At 39.3% G+C, this 24,863-nt stretch overlaps 1 protein-coding gene across 1 annotated transcript in view; it reads right to left on the bottom strand.

Moving 5' to 3' along the window:
• Nucleotides 1-14,658: 14,658 nt before the first annotated feature.
• The window catches only part of LOC126109659 (ras suppressor protein 1), an 86,244-nt gene continuing 76,039 nt past the window's right edge, over nt 14,659-24,863 (bottom strand). The window contains exon 8 of the mRNA XM_049914705.1: nt 14,659-17,301. Within this exon, the coding sequence (XP_049770662.1) occupies nt 17,211-17,301 (91 nt within the window). The 3' untranslated portion in view covers nt 14,659-17,210. The remainder of the gene's footprint in view (nt 17,302-24,863) is intronic.

Raw genomic sequence — 24,863 nt, 5'->3', positions numbered from 1 at the left:
GAGATTTGTTCAATTTTAATGCTTTCAGCTGCTTCTCAGCACCACTGACACTAATATTTATTTCATTTATCTTTTCACTGGTACGAGGATTAAGTTGGGGTAGTTCTCCTGGGTTTTTTCTTTGTAAAGGAAGATTTGAAAGTGTTAGTAGGTCAATATTTAATTGATTACAACAGTGTTTTTCAAAGAGTAAAGTCCTATTTATAGCACACTAGCAAACCTAACAATACTTAGCAATTACTAAATATGCATGGAAATCGGATACATGTCCTAACCTCCTTCTCTTCTGTCTCTCTGTCCTCCTCCTCCTCCTCCTCCTCCTCCACCCCCCCTCTCTGTGTCCATCACCAACTCCCTCCTCTCAGCCCATCTTATCCTTCCCCCTCTTTACGTGCATTTCCTCCCTCCCCTCTCTGTCCATCTCCTCTTCATCCCATTCTCTGACCTTCAGCCTTGTTTATTGTTATTGCAAACGAAATCTTGATTGAGTACTGAAGTCACTTAAAATGGATAGGTAAATCAGTTGGGTTGATTTATATGCAGGTTATGAGAGACACTTCTCCAACTGCTGGATCTGTGAATATAGTAGCTCCAGTGACAGTATTTCACATACCTTTAATCTGCAAATGCAAAGAATTACAAATTTTCAAATGATTCATGCTCATTAGTAGTATTTAATTCATAATCTGAAACATATTTGCTGTATTCTGGTAAAACCACTGCAAGGAAGGAAATGAAACAGTACATTGTTGTGTACACAGTTTTTGTTTAAAATTGTGTAAGAAAAGAGACTATATTGTGAAAAACTATATTTGTCTAATGAGAGTTTTCAGTGTCGCCCAACGTATTTGTTGATTGAACAGTCCGTGGGTGTACTGGCGGTTCACACAGTCCAACGGGCCCATTGGATACTATGAACTGGCCGTACTCTGATGGATCATTATCAATTTGTTTAATAGTGTTGCACAGGATGTAAGGTCTACAAAGTTTTCTTTTTTTTTTTTTTTTTTTTTTTCAATCAAATTTTTATGTTGTTCAAGAATTGCAACTTCGTATAACTTTTCATGCTAACTGAAGCCATAGTGGCATAGTGTTTCCCGAATGTACTTATGACCAAAATGTGGTTCTTAATATAAAGCGATATTTTCTTTAAAAATTTCGCCCCTTTTTTCAGCCTCTTAGGGATTTAATTTCCAAAAACAGTGAAGCAAGTATTTTTTTTTATTTTTAACAAAGAAGCCAAATACAAGATTTCATAGATTTAGCCTAAAAATGTTGTCATAATGAAATATTTCCATAAAAACTTCCATCAGCTGTTTCACTCCCATAGGATTTGGACTTCCAAAAACACTGAAACATGTTTTTCTGATTTCTAACAGAGAAGTCAAATGCCAGTTTTCTTAGATGTAGCTTTAAAATGGTTTAGTACTTTATTAATATCGGTTTAAGAGGCCTGTTCAAAAAATTCTGGAGCTTTGTTCAAAAAATGGTTCAAATGGCTCTGAGCACTATGGGACTTAACGTCTATGGTCATCAGTCCCCTAGAACTTAGAACTACTTAAACCTTACTAACCTAAGGACATCACACAACACCCAGTCATCACGAGGCAGAGAAAATCTCTGACCTTGCCGAGAATCAAACCCGGGAACCCGGGCGTGGGAAGCGAGAATGGAACTTTATCCACAAGACTATTTTTTGCTCTTATACTTGTACTCATTGTGCATAGTCTCCTTCGAAATTCGCTGCTCCACAATTGATACACCACTCCTTATGACGTTTCCAATTCTGGAAGCAAAATTGGTATACCTGTTGGATCTCGCGAGGCACTGACTTTAAGTTTTTGTTTTTTTTGTATCTTGTCTATCATTGCAAATCTTCTTCTTTTCTATGGGGTTTTCAACTTTGGAAATAAAAGTATACAAGGGCAAGATCTGGAGAGTAAGGAGGATGAAGCAGCACAATGATTTCGTTTTTTGTGCTGTAGTCACACACGGACAGGGATGAATGTGCAGATGCATTATCATGATGCAAGAGCCATTTCAGCACATTTCCTTCTCTCACTTTCTCACAGGCATCAATAGTACCATCGATTAACAGTTTGTCGCTGTGGCACAATTACATGATGAACTAATCCTTCAAAGTCAAAGAAAACTATCAGCATGGCTTTGACATTTGACCTGATATGATCAGACAAGCTTTTTTTTGGTCCTGAAGAAACTTTCCCAACCCTGGAGAACCTTGGTCTGAACTGTAGAACCACGTCTCATCACCAGTTTTGATTCTTTTAAGGAACATCTTGTTCTCATCTGCTCAGTCCAAAAGCTCTTTACAGGTTATGAGTCAAAGATCTTTCTGGTCTTGACTGAAGAGCCACGGTACGAACTTGGTGGCAACACGATACATTCCAAAATGCTGTTACAGGATTTGATGACTGAAATGTTATATTCTTCCACAATCTCTCAGACAGTCAGTCTTCACTCGGCACACACAATTTCATTGACGTTCCTGACATGATTTCATCGGTAGATGCCAAAGGGCTTCCTGTATGACAGTCAACTTTAACTTCCATCTGGCCATTTCTAACTGTGTGAAAGTTCATTTTCTTGATTTTCACACAAAATTTAATGCAGACGCATTGCTCCTCTAAGTCTGTCATCTCGAAATTCACAAACTGTGCCACACAACCTACTACTCAATATTGCACTAAACAATAACTAACGGACATACAACAATCAAACTTCCAGCTGTTAGACGTTAAACACAGGCTTGAGCAGGGATGCCAACTGCCTTTCGCTCCAGCACATCATTGGCAGGAAATTACAAATGTTCCAGAATTTTTTGAACAGTCTTCGTATTTTCAAAACAATCTTTCACCCACTAATTTACACCCTTAGTGGTTGAATGCTCGACACGCTGAAACATGTCTCCCCTTAAGTCTCCACAAGAAACCAGATACCAATTTTCATAATTCTAACTTCAAAACTTCCTTAATACTGACATATTTTCAAAAATAATTTCATCCTCCTTTACCCCCTCAGTGGTCGAATTTTGAAAAAAACCCTTCTTAAATGATGCCTTACAGCACAAGATCAACACCCTCTACCAAACTTCAGGTTTCTATCCTTAGCAGTATGGGCTGAGCAATGATGAGTTGGTCAGCTAGGACGTGGCCTTATAGTATAAAAATTGAAAGTAAGTTGATCACGAAGTTTATGAGATTTTTGGTAACAACATTAAACAATATCTTGTCTTTATGTAGTAGCGTAGGCTACTACTAGTCAAACAGCTTTATAAAAAAAAACCTACTTTTTACAAAGTAGCAAACAGAATTGTTCATTCAATGAATCTAGGTATTCATACAATCTGTAGAAAGAAGTGCTAAGAAGTTATGATTTAAGTTTTCTTTTGAATTTGCTGGATGCCCAGTTTGCTGCTTTGTGTTGTATGGGAACTTGTTGAATATCTTCCCACCAGAGTACATAACTACTGTAAAGTTCCACAAACACAATATCAGGATTCCCACTGACCAACTTTTAATCCACTTCCACATTAAGGAACATGCTAAGACACTCAGTGACATAGTAATATGGTGTACATTATGGCACAGTGTAACAGTGAAGTATACATTTGTCACATAAACATTAGAGGGGCCGAGGGCCTGGCACGTCGGCTTATATGAGGCTGTTTTGCACACGCGCAGCATTTGCTCTGCCACCTACGCCGATGTGAGGGAGTCTCATTGGGCTGCCAGTGGAGTGACTCACGGTTTAATTACACATGCTCACTTACATCAATAACTCAATTCTGAATGCTAGACACTGGAGCAAAGTCTATATGAAAATTATTTTTAGCTTTATATAGTGATTATGTATGAGGCATGTTTGAAAAGTCCGTGCAAAAATAAAAACTACTTACATGTTTGGGGTAACCCTTTTTTATTTTTCGCTACAGTCTCTTTTTAGACTTATACACTTTGTCCAACGCTGTTCTAATTTGTTGATCCCTTCCAAATAATAGGAATTGTCCAAGTCTGCAAAATAGCTATTAGTTGCTGCAATCACCTCCTCATTTGAATAAAATCTTTGTCCCACCAGCAATTTCTTCAAAGTGGGGGACAAATAGTGGTCCAAAGGAGCCAAGTCTGGAGAGTAGGGGGGATGTGAAACGAGTTGGAATCCTATTTCTATTAATTTTGTGACCACAACTGCTGAGGTGTGTGTTGGTGCATTGTCATGATGGAAAAGGACTTTTTTGCAGTCCAATCGCCGGCGTTTTTCTTGCAGCTCGGTTTTCAAATGGTCCAATAACGATGAATAATATTCACCTGTAATAGCTTTGCTCTTTTCCAGATGGTCGATGAGGATTATCCCTTGCAAATCCCAAAAGACAGTCCCCATAACCTTTCCGGCCAAAGGAATGATCTTTGCATTTGTTGGTGCAGATTCTCCCTTGGTAACGCATTGTTTAGATTGTTGTTTGGTCTCAGGAGTATAGTAATGTATCCATGTTTCATCCGCAGTGACAAAACAATGCATTAAGTCCTGTGTATTCTTCCTGAACAGCTGGAAACCATCCTTGCAACACCTCACACGATTCTGTTTTTGGCGAAGTGTGATCAATCGCGGAACCCATGTTGTGGATAGCATTCTCATGTCCAAATGTTTATGCAAAATATTATGTACCCGTTCATTCGAAATGCCCACAGTACTGGCAATCTCACACACTGTAACTCTTCTGTCATCCATTACCATATCATGGATTTTATGGAGTCGTAACCTCCACAGGGCGTCCGGAATGTTCAGCATCACTTTTGCCCATATAGCCACTCTGAAAATTTTGAAACCACTTATAAACTGTTCTAATCTAAGGTTCAGAGTCACTGTAATTTTTATCAAGCTTCTCTTTAGTCTCCTGAGGCGTTTAGCCTTTCATAAAGTAATGTTTAATCACCACACAAAATTCTTTTTCGTTCATTTTTTGACAGTCACTCGACTTCCTTGATTCACACGAATGCCAAACACAAAGAAATAGACCAATATGGCTGAAACTTGGTGTGCGTTCTTTCCAAAGATGACCTTGATATGCTGGTGGTGCCATTTCTCGGACTTTTCATACGCCCCCCGTCCCCCCGTATATCACAGTTCAGCTTGAAATGATTTTTATCATCAGCAACAAAAACCATTGAGTAAATGTACTGGGAAGTGACTATAAAAATTACAAGAGGTCTTGTTTACAGCTGCTAGCACATCATTTGTGAAATCTTGTGCTGCTTCCAACACGGATGAAATCCAAAGGAAGAGGCAGCTATCAAATTCTGCTCATTTAAATGGGGCAGTACACTTTCTGAAACACATATGAAATTACTGAAAGGACTGATATACATCATGTAAATGATAACTGTTAACTGTACCACAGTGGTGCAGGTGAAGCAGAGATGGAAAAACTGACACAGGACACTTATGGTTTATGAAGCCGGGAAACAGCCTCAAATTGCCTTACTAACGCCACTAAAACTGAAGCACATGCAAACCAGTTGAGATTCTGGCTGCAGTCATCCTTGAATATTAAAAAGCCTTTGTTCTTGAACTGTTAAATGTAGAATCAGTGTTTGTGCTGATGTTACCCCAAAATACTGTGAATGTTAACAGCATAAAATTAACAATTAAATCATTCTGTCTGGCCCCATTACAAAACTACTTTGCTTGTAACAGTGAAGTTTAGATTGAATTGTAAATGTAATTAATTTTCACATAATGTTTATAAAATGCTTTTTCTTTCATTAATCTCACAGGGAAGATTTAAATTAATAATGGTAACAAAATAGCAGACTAAGACAGTTCCATAAAAGTGTGAGAAAATATTCGAAATCTCGTGTGGCACACGTACGCTGTAACTTAGGTAGATTTTGTAAGTCAACTTGAGGTTGCTTCCCAGCTCAACAGACCATAATTCATGCCCTGCATCTAAGGCCCATTTCACACTGGGACACTGGTGACGGTCACCAGCGACCCTCACGGACAGAGATACATTCACTCCGGGACACTGCACCGCCTTACCGGTCCACTGTGACCCAGCAGTGACTCACCGTCGCCACTGTGCTCACAGCAGTCAATGCCGGACATCATTAGTTTGAATTCGAGTGCTTGCACTGGGACACAGACCACAGACACAGCACTGCAGATTTGCCAACAGACAGGCAGTCATTACTGAGACAGTGCCGTGAAACATTCATTATATATTATACTGTAAACATTGTAGCCATGAGTTTAGATTTCATTAACATGGAAGATTTTATTAGTGAAGTAGAAAGTCGTCCCGCTATTTGGGACGTCAAAAGCGATGACCGTAGCAACGAAGTGGTGGCTATGAGCACATTTGCATCCCTCACCCCCTTTCCTTCTGCATCTTAAGGCCTTATGGTCCAAAAAATAGAGTTTAAATATTATTCTTAATTACAATTATTTACGCGTATGTGGCTACTACAGTAAAGAATTTTATTCATTTATTATAATATTATTGAGGTACAAGTTCCTGACACACTATAATATTAAGTTCCAATCAGTTCAGTGAATACAATAATGTGACTTCTTACAGTTAACATAGTAATAATTGTACAGTGCACATCACAAATACAATGCCAGATGAACAATGAGGCCTAACCTCATTAACGTTCATGTAACAATTACATTTGTTGCTGCTGCCAAGCCACTTCACCTTGAGGGCTAATGAAGTAGTTTGCAAAGTCATCTCTGATACTGTTCGCAATATTTCCTCTACACACTAAACTAGGTGACATGTCCTACAATCCCTGAGTAGTTAACATATCCTCAAACGACATAAAGAGTATCAAACAATCCTTTCTCCAGCCGATCATGTAGCAGTGGATGTACGTGTAAAAAACGTTGTCTTCTTTCTCCTCCTCCTCCTTAGAAATACCAACAAAAGTTCCTCCTCGCTCGAGTCCATTTCGCTAACTAATCAGCTGGCAATATCTGCGGTGTCAGACACTGGTGATCCAAGACTGTTCACCACTATTACCGGTGACCGTCACTGGTGACCATCACCAGTGTCCCAGTGTGAGACAGGCCTAACTGTCTGTCTCAACTTACCTTACACCACTGTGATTGCATTTCAAGCAGTTATTGCTTACTCCCTGTATGGCTGTAATAAGAGGTGGTTTGCTTATCTCGAGTTTTGAAGATGGGTGTTACTACAGCATATTTAAGTCTGTCAGGAAACATGTCATGAGTCACTAATTGATTGCAAAGAGAGCTTAAGGGTAATACTAAAAGGTTACTATAAATGATTCATTCATTTTCGAAGTTCTATATTTTCCAAACTATTACATGTACAAATGTGATTGATGCATAAAGAGAATAATTGTACAATGCACATCACAAATACAATGCCAGATGAACAATGAGGCCTAAGCTCATTAACGTTCATGTAACATTTGTAGCAATTACATTTGTTGCTGCTGCCAAGCCTCTTCACCTTGAGGGCTAATGAAGTAGTTTGCAAAGTCATCTCATAAACTCACCATGTCTTTGTTTTGCACTATACAAATATTCTATGAGTGCCACGTGGTCACACAAGGCACATTCGAGTGGTAGTAGAGTTCGTCCCACACCTGAAGTAGCACTATTCTGTTTGTGGTCATCACAGCAACATTGACGTGATCTCGGAGATGTTCCAGTGTTCTTCACTGTGGGAGTACTTAAACACAGTCCTTTATGCACCCCGAAAGGAAAAAATCACACTGTGTCAGGTCAGGTGACCTGGGGGTGTCAAGGGAACAGAGTCACATCGTCTTCACCGCTATGCCCAATCCAGCAGCTTAGACGCTTTTGTTATTTGGGTAGTGAAGAACATTGTTGCTCCAGTGAGTGGGTGCCCTGTCTGTTGAAAGATGAAAGTCTTACAATCAGCAATCAGTTGTGGAAACAACCGGACAGCAATGTATCAAGATAAGAAATACCCTTCACAGTCTTCTTACAGAAGCAAAAAGCTCATACAGCTTCAGCTCCATCTGTACATTGCACAGAAAAGATTGACCTTCAGCAAATCGCATTCATGCCCCACAATTTCATGAGGATTTTCAAAGGTAATTAACCTTTCCATATAAATGGAAGGTTGCTTCATCACTGAATATCAGCTTGAAAATGAGATGTTTATCCATAAGTGCCTCCTGCACTGTGATGCAAATTTGAAGGAGGTGGCCATAATCTTCCAGTTTTAACTGTTGCACGAGCTGGGGATGGTGTAGTTTGAAATGTAGCCACTCACAGAATCTCTCATACAGTTTGCTGCGGTATTCCAAGTTCGTAACATGTGCAGACCGTTGATTGTTCTGTACTGAACTTTCCCTCGCCCTTTCAATCATTGCAGCTGGCACACTCTGTCGACCGGTACTGTACTGTTTACAGAGGCTACTATCTCTAAACTTTCATTACCGACACACAATTCTCCGTTTACATGGCAGTTCTTTTCCGTAATTCCTTCTGAATGCATGGTGCAGTGTTGTAACAGATAAACATCTGTCATACTCCTGCACACAAAAACTCTTTTCTTGCTTTGTTGCCATTTTGTCAAGGCACTCATTCATAATGCCAGCAGATGGGCATCAATCATATATGTACCTGTAATACTTTGGAAAACATTGAGCTTTGAAAACAAATGACTCATTTATAGTAGCCCAGTACAAAGCCAGCTCATCATTTTAATATACTGCTACAGTCACCATCATATCCAGCAGCATTACTACTTTTTAGTGACATGCCAAATTCTGCGATTTCCATGGGGGCTGTGTTTCTGAAATTAATCTCTGTTGGGCTCAATTTCGTTTGAGTCATTATTTCTATTTCATTTTTAATAACATTCCAAAAAGTTTTAGCCTTATTCTTGGCAATTTTTATTTTTTGAGCATAGTACATAAGTTTTGAATTTTTAATGACAGATTGGAGGATTCTACAATACAGGTGATAATAGACTTTCAAATACTGACTACTGCTTGTTCTCTGAATTCCTAGCACAAGTACGTAGCCATCACTTATCCCAGCTTCTGTTCAGCTTTGCCCTTATTTGTATTAGGTAAAATACAAATAGTACAATAATACTATAGTAATATGTTTAACAAAGAGATAAATTTTCCATCAACACTGTCTGCTTTAAAAATTTCTCCTCAGCATTCTTCAAATAATTTCTCTAAAAACTATGATCAAGTGATTGTTTATGGTTCTGTGGTATAATACTTTCCTTCTATCGACTTAAATGGTCAGTAAATTTCATTGTTAACATTTGACTAGCATAGTCAGGTAAACCACTGACTATTGGTTGGTTGGTTTCATGCTCCATGGATAGTCTTGCACAAGAAATCATGGTGATGTGGAATTTGTCATTTTCCTTTCACATCACAAATTTGTAATTACAGTAACATGTTGAACATTCAAGTTTTTTTTACTGGTTACGGGTCTTACAGCTAAATCACTAGTCTGTTGGATCTAAAATCAAATGGTCAGTAGCTGTTACATGATGTTCTTTGATCCTTGAGGATTTCACTGTGGAAGATAATCTGATATTGCACATGAACAACTCTAGGTTCCCTCAGTCAGTACTATCTGTCAGAAAATCAACACCAAAGTCTCAACAAATAATGATTTTCCTCTTAACTCTGTATTGCATTACTAAAACTGTTTCTAGATGCTCTATGAAGCTTGAGGTACTTGCCAGTGGTCTGTTAACAGACAGTACTTCGAATTGTGTGTTTCTTGATGTCCTACAGAGGCACAGCATTTTAAAAGGTTCAGCGCAACGTTTGGTAATGTGAAGGTCCTGGATTTAACTCCATCTTTTGGATACATAGGCATTCCTCCTCTGTTTTTGCTGGTTCTACATTGGTGTGATATTTCATATCCATTATGATGAACCTGCTCATTGTCAGTGATTTCTATTTTATGTATTGATATGCATAACAAAAGAAATTCACCTTTTTTCAGTTATGAGGGTTCTTTACTAATGAGACTTTTGATGTTCTCATGGAGGACTCTAAATGCATATCCTTGGTTTTGCCAAGATGTAGTACTTTACTGTACTAGTAGCTATCTGAACTGTAACTATATTAATTCTGTAGCTCTGCTTTACATATGAATTTATTGTAAAATAGGCTCTGTGAATACATTAGAAAACACTGGACTAGGATGAATACTGCTTTCGTCAGACTGGATGCTTCTGGCAATTAGTCGTATATGCAGCCTCTCACCAGAAGCATTCAGATGCAAACTGCCACATATGATGTAGCCACGTGAGGGGTGATGCGTCAGTCACAACTGTGGATAAACATCCCTCTCCCATGAGTGAACAAGCTATGCATTAATAACTTACACAGAAAACTTCATCCTGGGCTTATCATACAGCTCAGAGACTGACATGATTATTGCACTAGTGTGAGAAACCTTCTGAGCAATATGCCTGATATCACCTCGAACTGCGTAAGGTTATGGTCCAAACTGTTAACTTCATCCCTGCTATTATAAAACGACCTATTTCAAGATCCTTCCCTAAAGAGCCTAGATCACTGATCTCTGTAACAGGTGCTGACTCCATGGGACCTGAGGGGCCCGAGCCCCCTCAAAAATTCGTTTGGGGGGATGGGGGGGGGGGGGGGGTGAGAGGGTGGCGGCCCCCCAATAATTTAAGAAAATTATTAGTTATATTATGCTTTGTAAAATCACAAAATTACGTTGGAATGTTTTATTTTCCCTGTTTGACAATTGTTACCTTTTAAAGTACATTCAGTAAAGAGTTAAAACAAATAATTATAACGGTAGTACGCAGGTTAACTGAAAACGAGTGGTGTGAATCATGATAGTGTTACGGTGCTGTGGGCACACTTAGAATTTGTCCCGCCGCACAAATCTTCGGGTAGAGTCTGGCGCCGGTGGGCCAGCGCTGCAGCCACGGCGATATCAAAAGGACTGGAGCGGAAGTGCCTGGAGCCCTCCACCTTGCGTCGCCCTGACACTTCGAAACATTACGACACCGCAGCTATATAAAGCCCACCCTGCTATCGCAGTCATTCAGTGTGGATAGCTTCATTCGGTGCGTGCTGCAGACGTGTTTAGTGTTCCGACTTTAGTGTCTAGTGGACTATTTTATATAACTATATTTTATTCGTTTACTTCAGTCTCTTAGTGTATTGTGAATTAAGTTTGCAGTGGATAAATTTGTTACCAAAGAGGTGTACTTGGAAGTTGATGATACTGCAAATCGACCTCCAACAATTATTGCGTCGTTAATTGCTTTGTCGTCTTAGAGGCGAGAACCATTCACAGCCAAACCTGGACAATCCAGTAAGGGAAGATAATTTCAGAAGTCTTGGTTGATCAAATATACATGGCTAGAATATGAAGCACCTACTGAAAAAGTTTTTTGCAAAACCTGCATAAAGGCAGATGCTAAAAATCTATTACAATTTTCTTAAAAAAAAAAAAAAAAAAAAAAGAAAGGGAGATGCATTTACTTCCATAGGGTTTTCTAACTGGAAAAAGGCTTTGGAAAAATTCTGTCTTCATGAAAATGTGTTAACGTATAAAGCAGATGTTCTGAAACTAATTGAATGAACAGTCAGATAGTGATACAAAGACAGGTCGTTTATATGTACCTAACATCCCAATGTCCGCCGCTCGTGGTCTCGCGGTAGCGTTCTCGCTTCCCGAGCATGGGGTCCCGGGTTCGATTCCCGGCGGGGTCAGGGATTTTCACCTGCCTCGAGATGACTGGGTGTTTGTGTTGTCCTCATCATTTCATCATCATCCAGGAAAGTGGCGAAATTGGACTGAGCAAAGATTGGGTAATTGTACGGGCGCTGATAACCACGCAGTTGAGCGCCCCACAAACCAAACATCATCATCATCATCTAACATCCCAAAAACTTCTCAAACCAGTTTTGACATTCCCCTCACATGAATTGAACAGAGATCCAGAGCCCGATGGAATCCCTATGAGATTTTATATTGAAATTGTAACTGAGTTGGCCCCTCCTTTAATTATAATCTATTATTAGGCCCTTTGACCAAAAAAACATGACCAGTAGTTGGAAGGAAGCACAGGTTACAAGAAGGATTGTAGAAGTGATCCACAAAACTACTGCCCCATATCCTTCATCTACATCTACATCTGCATGGGTACTCTGCAAATCACACTTATATGCCTGGTGAACGGTTCATCGAACCACCTTCACAGTAATTTTTTTATTATTCCAGTGTTGAACAATGCATGGAATAAATGAATACCTATATCTTTCCATATGAGCTCTGGTGTCCATTATTTTATTATGACGAGCATTTCTACCTACGTAGGTCAGTGTCGGCAAAATATTTTCGCATTTGGAAGAGAAAGTTGGTGATTGAAATTTCGTGAGAAGATTCCACCGCAATGAGAAATGACTTCGTTTTAATGATGTCCATCCCAAATCTTGTATCATGTCAGTGACATTCTTTCCCCTATTTATTGATAATACAAAATGTGCTGCTCTTCTTTGAACTTTCTTGATGTACTCTGTTAACTCTGTTTTGTAAGGATTCCACACCACATATATTGTTGTAGAATCTTAGAACATATTCTGCACTCAAACATAATGAGGTATCTCAAACAGTATGTCCTCCTCCGTGCCAACCGGCACAGAATCTGAAAACATTGACTATGCAACTATTCACTCACACTTTTCTCCCATAACATAGTGAAAGGCAGTCAAATAGAAAGCATTTGACACAGTACACACTGCTCTTATAGTCAAAACTATGACTGTACAGTGTATCAAGCAAAATTTGTGACTGGACCGAGGATTTTTTGGCAGGGATGATGCAGCAGGTTATCTTGGATGAAGAGCATTGACAGATGTAGAAATAACTTCAAGTGGGCCCCAGTGATGTGTGTCGGAACCCTTGCTGTTCACATTCTATATTAATGGCTTGCACAGAATATTAATATTAACTACACAGTTTTTGCAGACGAAGCAGTTATCTATAATGAAAAACTGTTTAGGTGAAGCTGCATAAATATTCAGTCAGATCTTGATAAGTGGTGCTTTAAATGTTCAGAAATGTAGACCTGTGCACTTCACAAAACAACAAATATATAATATCCTATGACTACAATGTCAATGAGTTACTGCTGAAATTGGACAACTACTACAAATACCTACGTGTAACATTATGTCGGGGTACGAAATGGAACGATCACATATGCTGAGTCGTAGGAATAGCAACAGCAGGTTTTTGGTAGACTACTTGTGAAAGCAGTCTACAAAGGGAATTGCTTACAAATCATTTGTGCAACACATCCTGGAATATTTCTGAAGTGTGTGGCACCTGTACCAAACATGACTAACAGGGGATGTTGAATGTATACAGAGATGGGCATCACAAATAATCATAAGTTTGTTTGATCCATGGGAAAGTGTCACAGAGACACTAAAGGAACTGAACTGGCACTATCTTGGAGATAAACATAAACTAGCCTGAGAAAGACTACTTACAAAGTTTCAAGAATCGGCTTTAAATTATGACTCTGGGAATATACAACAGCCCACTCTCATAGGGATCATGAGGACAAGATAAGAATAATTACTGTAGACACAGAGACATTTAAACAATCGTTCTTCATGTACTCCATATGAGAATGGAAAGGGAAAAAACTCTAATAACTGGTACAATGGAATGTGCCTTCTGCAATGCACTTCACAGTGATTTACAGAGTATGGATGTAGATGTGGAATATTTCTCAGGAATAAGGCCACTTCTGATGAGGCCACAATCCATGTCTCAGAATCTGTAAATAAAAAGCATTATGTTCATATTTGACGGTCACAGAATCCACATAGTATCAGGGACAATGAGCAATGTAGCCCAAAAAATCAATGTTTTGGTGTGGCCTCATGTGTGACATGATAATTGGACTGTTGTTCTTTGCTGAGAATATTCTTGCAGGACACGTAGACATGTTGGAAATGTTCGCTTTTCCCCAGGTTTAAGGCCTGCAACCAAACCTGTGGTTTCAACAAGATGAAGCTGAACCTCACTGGTTCTTGGATGTTTGGAAAACTTTGAATTGAACATTTCCAAGATGCTGGATTGGACATGACGGACCCCCAAATTGGCCTCCTCATTCTTCTGACAACATAGCACAGATTCTTTTTCTCTGGGGCTATGTGAAGGACAGGGTATTCGCCACTGCAATGCGACACCTCCAAAAGACCTCCATACTGAGGTTGTGGAAGTCATCAGTACACATCCCTCCAGACTTGGTGCAGCAGGCCTGGATGGAAATTGAATAGAGACAAGACATTCTTTGTATCACTGCAGGGGCCCATGTGAAAGAGTGTATGTTTGATGTTATCTGCAAGCATTTGGCACATGTTTTAACTGATGTATTTTTTTTTTTTAATTTAACTAGACGTTAAACTTATTTTTGAGAAATAAATAAATTTATTTCACTAATTTGTGTGTTTGGAGCAAATTGAAAATGAGGCATTTTGTTGCAGACACCTTGTGCATACTTCACAAGCAATGCATTTGCAATGCACAGAAAAAATGTTGAAATTATCTTTCAGTAGGTGATAATTTTTTCACATTCTGTGACATGTCAACAACCTTGTCATATATTTTGTAATTTGTAAGCATATATTTTTCTCAATTTAATGTTTTAAAGCTTATGTTATACATAAAAATACAAGAAATTTTACACATAATACATTTCTCGACATTTGTTAACAGCAGTTATTTAAATACTGATTACAAAAATATTTTAACATTTATATAATGGCAGTGATCTCAGAATCAATTTGTTAATGCCTTTAGGAAGCATTCCCTCACTGCAGCCTGTTCTTCAAGACAGAAATTTTTAAAATATACTGTCAACAGACATAACAGGCTATTCTTGACGGAGCTCACAATTAATAACTGTAGGCACAGAGATTCATTAGTAGCAGATACAAGAAAATATGCACACACACACATTTACATAAATGTCGATCCTAGTCATAAGCATTATGTTACATCATTTGAGGAAAAATGACTGAACTAAAAGTTTTCACAATAAACATGAAATCTCTCTCTCCTTCCCCCTTGCATGCACTCTCAAACACGTGCACGTGCGTGTGCAGAGACAGACATACAGACACACACACACACTCTACATGCACCCATAAATTATTCTATCCAGCTATATCATTCATCCTAAGAGGAGAAGATAAGAATATGAAGCTAAAAATATTTCATATACAGAACTGCTATTTCTTTAAAAAAAACTGCATGTAAGTGGCTGGTACAGTTTATACGTTAATTACCATCTTTTGTGACAGTAATTAAAATCTTATTAAGACCAAATGCTTTTCACCTTATTTTAAAGCACCTTCAGTGGTCAAGATTTTTTGTTGTTTTACTTCATTCTTCCTGTTATTCCACATGTATGTGTTGGATTTTAGCACACAGCCATTTCACTGCACTAAATATGGGGCGAATCAAAATTATATGAACAATCTTAATTTTGTTTCGTATTCTATTCCAGTTTGCTAGTACACATGACTGATAGACTCACACTTGAGCGGAGAAGAGTGGTTGCAAGTTTAATGGAAGTTGTGCAGTCGGCAACAGAAGCGTGTGTCGAAGATTTGCAGAACAATTTCCACGTAGATGGCCACCAACTCATTTAGCAATTTATCACGTTTACCAGAAGTTTGAAGCAAATGAATCAGAAGCAGACAATTATCACAGGAGTTGGGGAGGGGGGGGGGGGGGGGGGGCGCTGACCTTGAACAGGTAGAAGTGAAGTGAAGATGGCTCTATTGCAGGAGGCCACACTACAGGCTCCATCAAAATCGACAAGACGTTGGTGTCAGCAAATAAGGATTCCACAGAGGACAGTGAACCAAATTCTATCCAAGGACCTTGACATGCAACGAAATCACCTACAAACTGTCCAAGATTTGACCGCTCAGCAAAAACAGGAACAAGAACGCTCCAAGATTCTTGTAGAAATGTCATGGATGCAACCAGGCATTGTCAGGCAAATGATTTCCAGTGACAAAGTTACCTTTTATACCAGTGGTCATGTAAAATGTAAATGTCGTGTGACTAGGGTCTCCCATCGGGTAGACCATTTGCCGTGTGCAAGTCTTTCGATTTGACGCCACTTTTCCGACTTGCGCATCGATGGGGAGGAAATGATGATGATTAGGACAACAAAACACCCAGTCCCTGAGCGGAGAAAATCTGCGACCCAGCCGAGAATCGAACCCGGGCCCTTAGGATTAACATTCTGTCATGCTGACCACTCAACTACGGGGGACGAACTGTAGTAACGTTAAATGTCACAACAAAAAATGTTTTGGGGTACTATTCATGTATCATTTGTGAGCAAAAACATGCATCCATCAGGGTAAATGTGTGGTGTGGCACAACTAAATAGATTCTTCTCCTCAAACTTTTCCCCCAGAATGAAACAATTAATGCTGCATGATACGGAGAAATCCCAAAAAAATGAAGGAGGTTGATACAGAGCAAAAGACGGAGAATGTTAACAAAGGAACTGTGGTTGTTGCATGACAATGCACATCCCCACACAGCCAGTGCCACAAAGAAACCTTTGGGTTCATCTGACTGGGACATTATCGACCACCTCACTCACAGCACTTATCTGACACCTCTATGAAGCTGTTTATGGGTTGAAAATTGTTTTCTACGGATGGCAAGGTCCAATTTGTCACAAACAATGAGCCAAAGAGTCCAAACGAGACTTTTTTGTCAAAAGTTTCAGAAAGCTCGTCCCTAGGCACAAAGTGCATTGAGAATTAAAGCGACTACGTCAAAAAAATAATGTTTGATCTACATATCTAAATTTGTAAATTTTTCATTACCTGTTCAATTTTTAAACAATCAAGCACTCTTAATTTCTGTATTTTCCATACAAAGATGTTGTTTTAATAATTTTTCTGATAAATCTTCTTTAACTATTGCACTGTTTTATTTATAGCCTAAAGGAGGTTACTCTCCAGATAGCCCTCACAGTTAAAAACCTATAAAGTTTTGTGGAGCTAACTCGGAAAATCCTTAAATGACACTAACTCTGTTAATCTATAAACATAGCATTAGTCCGTCATTCGTGACACTGGCTACATATTTCAGTAGCTAATTTCCAAAATAGTTTTCCGAGATTAACTCTGTTGGCGTCTCGAGATTTTCATCCTCTTGTCGTTTGTCCTTGGTGGTGGTGGAGTCTCTGTCTGCATGTGCCGATTGTAAACACTGCAAACAAATACAGAAAGGTGGTTAATTGTACTGAAAGAAAATTCAATCCTTAGCTAATAAATTACTTGTCTTAAGGAGATAAAATGTTTAGTACTGCTGACAAGTGCTGGCCCTACAAATCGATCAATTTGCTCGACAGATGTCTCGAGAAGAATTCATCAGCTATGTAAGTTTCATGCATCTGCATCTACATCTACATGGATATGCCACAAATCACACTTAAGTGCCTGGCAGTAGGTTCAGCGAACTACCTTCACAATAATTATCTATTATTCTACTCTCAAACAGAATACAGGAAAAACGAAGACCAAATCTTTCCATGCAAGCTCTGATTTCCTTTATTTTATTATGATGATTGTTTCTCCCAAAGTAGGACAGTGTCAACAAAATATTTTCGCATTCAGAGGAGAAAGTTGGTGACGAAAATTTTGTGAGAAGATTCCACCACAACGAAAAACACCTTTCTTTTAATGATGTCCATCCCAAATCCTGTATCATGTCAGTGACATTCTCTCCCCTATTTTGTGATAATTCAAAATGTGCTGCTCTTCATTGAACTTTCTTGATGTACTCCATTAAACCTATCTGGTAAGGATCCCAGACCACGCAGCAGAACTCCAAAAGAGGACAGACCAATGTAATGTAGGCAGTCTCTTTAGTAGATCTGTTACATTTTCTATGTGTTCTTTCCAATTTAAATTGTCCATAATTGTAATTCCTAGGTATTCAGTTGAATTCAGCCTCCAGATTTGATTGATTTATCATATAACTGAAGTTTAATGGATTTCTTTTAGCATTCATGTGGATGACCTCACACTTTTCATTATTGCTAATTTTTGCAACATTTGGATATCTCTTCTAAATCATTTTGCGATTTGTTCCAATCTTCTGATGAGTTTACTAAATGATAAATGACAGCATCATCTGCAAACAACCTAAGACGGCTGCTCAGATTGTCTCCTAAATCGTTTATACAGATAAAAACAGCGGAGATCCTATAACACCACCTTGGGGAATGCCAGAAATCACTTCTGTTTTACTTGATGACTTTTTGTCAGTTACTATGAACTGTGACCTTTCTGACAGGAACTCACAAATCCAGTCACATAACTGAGATGATATTCCATAAGCATGCAATTTCACTACAAGCCGCATCAAACAGAACAGATATCTGACACATTTAGTACTGTCGATACACAAGTAGAAAGTAAATGCAATATGCTACCTACCATTTTGAAGTAATAGTTCCTCCCTTGGGGAAGGTCAAAGAGGAAAGTCAAATTGCAATGTGACAGATGGGGAGCCATGTATTGAAATTACCAGTACAAGGAGTAATGACTAACTCAGTCGTATTACCCCATAACCCCACATACTCTTTAAATAACTACTGTTTTGCTTATTTCAATTTGCACTTACGGCTGAACTTTATCATTCTTTTATCACAAAGATAATTTTTTACTTTTAATTAATTTTTCTGGTGCAGGCTTACTTTCTTTAGATCTTTATAGAAAGATCACCTTACCATTAGTCCCAGAGATTGGATATTTTATTTGTTTACCTCAAAGAACATATAATAATATCAGAATCCACAACAAAAACAGATGCCAAAAATATTTTAGCAATACAAATCTTACAGTAATTAATGCACAATGAAAATATTAAATAAAGATATTGTTTAACGATTATGCTGCATTCATTTTCATGTCAAATATGTAAGTTAGTCTAAATTATAATAATATCAGAAGAATCCTTTTAATCTGCAATATTACATGAAGTACCGAACGTTTTATAAGATCAGTTTTCAATTGTTTTTGATAACTGACTCAGTAACAAAGTAAGACGTCCGCAGATAGCTGCACACTTTAGTGCATCACTTTTGGGATTTGTGGATGTATGCTGGCTCCAGATCAAATTCGATCAGCATATTAATAAGGAGGTCCAATGTCCCAGCCAACATGGATGTGTTTTCAGACAGCTTCCCAAATCTGTTTAGGTGAATACCATGCTGGTACCCATGTCCCGCCACAATTACACATTTTGCAAGCGTTTCTAACACATTCTCATATTTTCACATGAGATAGCATTAGACACAGACAGATGGGGTACAGAAGTTCCATCACAGGAGGAGTGGGTGGAGACCGGAAGAGCACCGAGACACCCTCCAGCACTAACATTGCCAAATCTGAAAATTAACATGCTGATCCTGTAAAAATACAGGAAAAGGTCAGGAAAAAGAGGGAGTTTATTTTTAGTAGGGTATAATGTGTGGTGTGGCATCAACCACACGGACAATCATTTGATGGAGTTTTTGAAATCAGTTCTGTTGAGGTCAGTCTTTGTAAAGGAGTATATAGGCACTTCACAATGAATTGTGCAACTTTGTGTATAACCCAAAAAGGATAAATTAATGAAGTCAGCGTGACATGTAAATGAGAATCATCCCCGAGAACTTGCATTTATTTGGAGTAATAAACAAGAAGTGGAATGAAAACAGGTGTCGGATTATTGACAGTCAATGGCGAAAGTGGGCAACAGTTAACTCAATCCCCAAAGTTAAATAGCATTACCATAAAATATTAGTTTCAATTCTCTGTTACTATCCAATGCTGTTAACTCTCTGTGATGGGTTTCATGTCTATTTGATCAGATCACCTGTCAGTAACAATTTTTAGCTACTCTGCCAATCTGAATTTTTGTCTATTATCGGATAGTTACATTAGAAGGTCACTCAGACCCCAGGATGATCTTGTGCAGAAATATTTGGCTGGTGTGCAGAAACCCATTCTCGTTCTCAGTGCTGGACAAGTCCGGCCCTCTGTTCCAAAGGGTCGACCACCTCATTTGCCTATTACCCACACAACTATGAGCATTGTCCATTACGAATGAAACGTTCTCTGCCTGCCTCGGCTAAAGCGCAAGAATGGAGGTGTGCTCATGCTGGTCGCACTGCAACCTTTCACAAACGAGTTTAAAGAAACTATTTGGTAAAAAAAATCTGATTCTCACACATCTGAATCATCAGCTTCATGATGAACTGCCTGTCATTTCATCAATGGTCATAGTAACTGTAATATTTCTATATCCAGAAATATGCTGTGCCAAAGTCGAATACTTTGCAATGCAAACTAGGGATCGCTATGAGTCTGCGTTCAGTATATGTTAAAGTATGTAGCACACTCACTTCTGATCATCTGTGCAAATCAGAGTGGAAGTGAAATATTCGTATCATCCTTCAGATATCATAAATAGTTTGAGATACCAAGTAAAACTTTTAGCAAATGGTAGAATGCAATGCAGGGAGTATTTTGCCACATAGCTAACAAGCAAAATTTTCTTATCAACTACAATAGACAAGTGCCATAGATTTCTCCAATGAATTAATGTAATTCTTCAAAGGGCTATTGATAGCTGGTGAAATGAAAATTAGTATGGTCTCTGGAATACCATAAATGAATGAATCGGACTTTTATTTTTACAGCAAGCATGAGATTTTCATTGGCATTCACTCGTCCTCAATTGTTTGATTAATAGTAGACTGTTTCATAATTACATTGCAACTGCAGCTGCGTTAGCATATTAGTGTGGTGAAATAGTGCAAACATCGCTATGTTTTGGAAAAAGAACTTACAAGGGCAGTTCAATAAGTAATGCAACACATTTTTTTTCTCGGCCAATTTTGGTTGAAAAAACCAGAAATTTCTTGTGGAATATTTTCAAACATTCCCGCTTCGTCTTGTATAGTTTCATTGACTTCCGACAGGTGGCAGCGCTGTACGGAGCTGTTAAAAATGGCGTCTGTAACGGATGTGCGTTGCAAACAACGGGCAGTGACAATTTCTTGTCAAAGATTGTTACAGGCGATGAAACATGGGTTCATCACTTCGAACCTGAAACAAAACGGCAATCAATGGAGTGGCGCCACACCCACTCCCCTTCCAAGAAAAAGTTTAAAGCCATACCCTCAGCCGGTAAAGTCACAGTTACAGTCTTCTGGGATGCTGAAGGGGTTATTCTGTTCGATGTCCTTCCCCATGGTCAAACGATCAACTCTGAAGTGTATTGTGCTACTCTTCAGACATTGAAGAAACGACTTCAGCGTGTTCGTAGGCACAAAAATCTGAATGAACTTCTCCTTCTTCATGACAACGCAAGACCTCACACAAGTCTTCGCACCCGAGAGGAGCTCACAAAACTTCAGTGGACTGTTCTTCCTCATGCACCCTACAGCCCCGATCTCGCACCGTCGGATTTCCATATGTTTGGCCCAATGAAGAATGCAATCCGTGGGAGGCACTACGCGGATGATGAAGAAGTTATTGATGCAGTACGACGTTGGCTCCGACATCGACCGTGCAGGCATACAGGCCCTCATTTCAAGGTGGCGTAAGGCCGTAGCATTGAATGGAGATTATGTTGAAAAATAGTGTTGTGTAGCTAAAAGATTGGGGAATAACCTGGTGTATTTCAATGCTGAATAAAACAACCCCTGTTTCAGAAAAAAAAAAAATGTGTTGCATTACTTATTGAACTGCCCTTGTATTTTAACATGGCAACAAGAGACAGGAGAAAAGGTGCCCAAAATAAGCAACAATAAATTATTCTCTTTGATCAGTGTAACCCTGTACCAATGGTGTTTAATATTAAACGGTTGACTTGTCAATTTGTCATACTGGCATAACCTGTTAATACGACTGTTTGCAGGCCCATTAGCTTTAGTGTACAAGTTCTGCGAGACACGAGTTTGTATGAAGGCTTATACTGTATGACTACACCTCTCCTACCACACTGCCCCGTCTGCAAGGGAGTCCCCCCACCACTACCTTTGCCCCCTCACCTACTGCATAGCTAGCAGCCAATTAATATTGCATGCACTCTAGATCGGTACACATTGTACCAACTCCATCCTAGAGATGATAAGAACACAGTGGGAAGTAGAAACAGATTACAGGGAAGAGACACGAACAGTGCATTTAAGAATTAGGGCAAAAAATGTACCGTCTCTAACCTACTCTCCCTGACACCTTCGACTTTGTCTTTGTCTGCCTCATCCCTACAACTTTATCCCTCATATAGTCAAGTCTGAGTCACCTTCTGGTGCATCTCCTTTTTAACACTCCCTTTCTGTTCATCAAGGAAGCAACTATTTGTTCTGAAAGGTAGGATAGTGCAGCACATTCATTTTTGTGAATGTCTATCAACACCACCAAATATGGATAGCAGGGTGTGTATTGTGGCTGAGTTAGCAGAGAAGAAAGGTGTGTTCTAAATGTTATCTATTCGAGAATGTGAATAAATGTAAGAATTACTAAAATGGAAGTTGGATTTAATCTAATAAAAATTTCTAATTCCACATGTTCTATGAAAAATAATTCAAATAGAGGACTTTATGCAAGTAATAGAATGACAATGATCAGGAACACTGATCTGTTAAGTCTGCGGGTCATGGCCCAGCTCTAGGTGCAGTACAGTTTTTATTCAGTGCTCACTAAGAAGGGCAGAGTTGTAGGCCCGTCAACTCAGTCACCCTTTACCCCAGTAGGGATTTGGTAGGAGCCCAAGTAGACCTGAAATGCCCTGGAAGGACTGGAATAACGTAGAATCTCTGCCACTGCCTGGAATTCAAGCTGGGACCTGCAAGGCCAGAATCTAGAGCTCTATCAACTACACCACTGTGCCAACATAGATCTGAAAGTCAAGTAGGAGCAGTGTCTCACTTCCTGCTCTGGAATAATTTTAAATCCATCGTAGTGAACTCATTGTTTTGGCATACAGTGCAGTTACAGTTAAATTTTGTACGAGATTGAGAAACCTGCAGAGCTTGTCAAAGGCACATTTCTCTGCAGCTAATTGTACCATCATAGGGACATTCCTTCCTGTCAGATACAGAGCCAATTGTCAAAGTAGTCCTCATCTTTTCCGTAACTTCTGCACGGTCCTCTAGGGGGCACGTCTGACGACTGACTGCCCACCTGCACAAAAGGCCACTGCCCAAGAGTGAGCGACAGCAGTCGACCACCTCTTACATGAGGTTCTGTGCAGGAAGCAGCCTTGTGTAAACTAGGTTCTATGCCATGTAGGGCAAGTCCAAATAGTGTTTGGAATCATCATCATCATCATCATAATCATTTAAGACTGATTATGCCTTTCAGCATTCAGTCTGGAGCATAGCCCCCCTTATACAGTTCCTCCATGATCCCCTATTCAGTGCTAACATTGGTGCCTCTTCTGATGTTAAGCCTATTACTTCAAAATCATTCTTAACCGAATCCAGGTACCTTCTCCTCGGTCTGCCCCGACTCCTCCTACCCTCTACTGCTGAATCCATGAGTCTCTTAGGTAACCTTGCTTCTCCCATGCGTGTAACATGACCCCACCATCTAGGCCTGTTCGCCCTGACTGCTACATCTATAGAGTTCATTCCCAGTTTCTCTTTGATTTCCTCATTGTGGACACCCTCCTGCCATTGTTCCCATTTACTAGTACCTGCAATCATCCTACCTACTTTCATATCCGTAACCTCAACCTTGTTGATAAGGTAACCTGAATCCACCCAGATTTCGCTCCCATACAACAAAGTTGGTCGAAAGATTGAACGGTGCACAGATAACTTAGTCTTGGTGCTGACTTACTTCTTGCAGAAGAGAGTAGATCGTAGCTGAGCGCTCACTGCATTAGCTTTGCTACACCTCGCTTCCAGTTCTTTCACTATGTTGCCATCCTGTGAGAATATGCATCCTAAGTACTTGAAACCGTCCACCTGTTCTAACTTTGTTCCTCCTATTTGGCACTCAATCCGTTTATATTTCTTTCCCACTGACATTACTTTCGTTTTGGAGATGCTAATCTTCATACCATAGTCCTTACATTTCTGATCTAGCTCTGAAATATTACTTTGCAAACTTTCAATCGAATCTGCCATCACAACTAAGTCATCCGCATATGCAAGACTGCTTATTTTGTGTTCACATATCTTAATCTCACCCAGCCAGTCTATTGTTTTCAACATATGATCCATAAATAATATGAACAACAGTGGAGACAGGTTGCAGCCTTGTCTTACCCCTGAAACTACTCTGAACCATGAACTCAATTTACCGTCAACTCTAACTGCTGCCTGACTATCCATGTAAAGACCTTTAATTGCTTGCAAAAGTTTGCCTCCTACTCCATAATCTTGTAGAACAGACAATAACTTCCTCCTAGGAACCCGGTCATATGCCTTTTCTAGATCTATAAAGCATAGATACAATTCCCTGTTCCACTCATAACACTTCTCCATTATTTGCCGTAAGCTAAAGATCTGGTCCTGACAACCTCTAAGAGGCCTAAACCCACACTGATTTTCATCCAATTGGTCCTCAACTAATACTCGCACTTTCCTTTCAACAATACCTGAGAAGATTTTACCCACAACACTGATTAAAGAGATACCTCTGTAGTTGTTACAGTCTTTTCTGTTTCCATGTTTAAAGATTGGTGTGATTACTGCTTTTGTCCAGTCTTATGGAACCTGCCCTGACTCCCAGGCCATTTCAATTATCCTGTGTAGCCATTTAAGA

This window comes from Schistocerca cancellata, chromosome 12 (assembly GCF_023864275.1).
Source record: "Schistocerca cancellata isolate TAMUIC-IGC-003103 chromosome 12, iqSchCanc2.1, whole genome shotgun sequence".
Lineage (NCBI taxonomy): Eukaryota > Metazoa > Arthropoda > Insecta > Orthoptera > Acrididae > Schistocerca > Schistocerca cancellata.
Note: the sequence above shows the minus strand (reverse complement) of the source record. Positions and strands in the feature narration are given on the sequence as shown.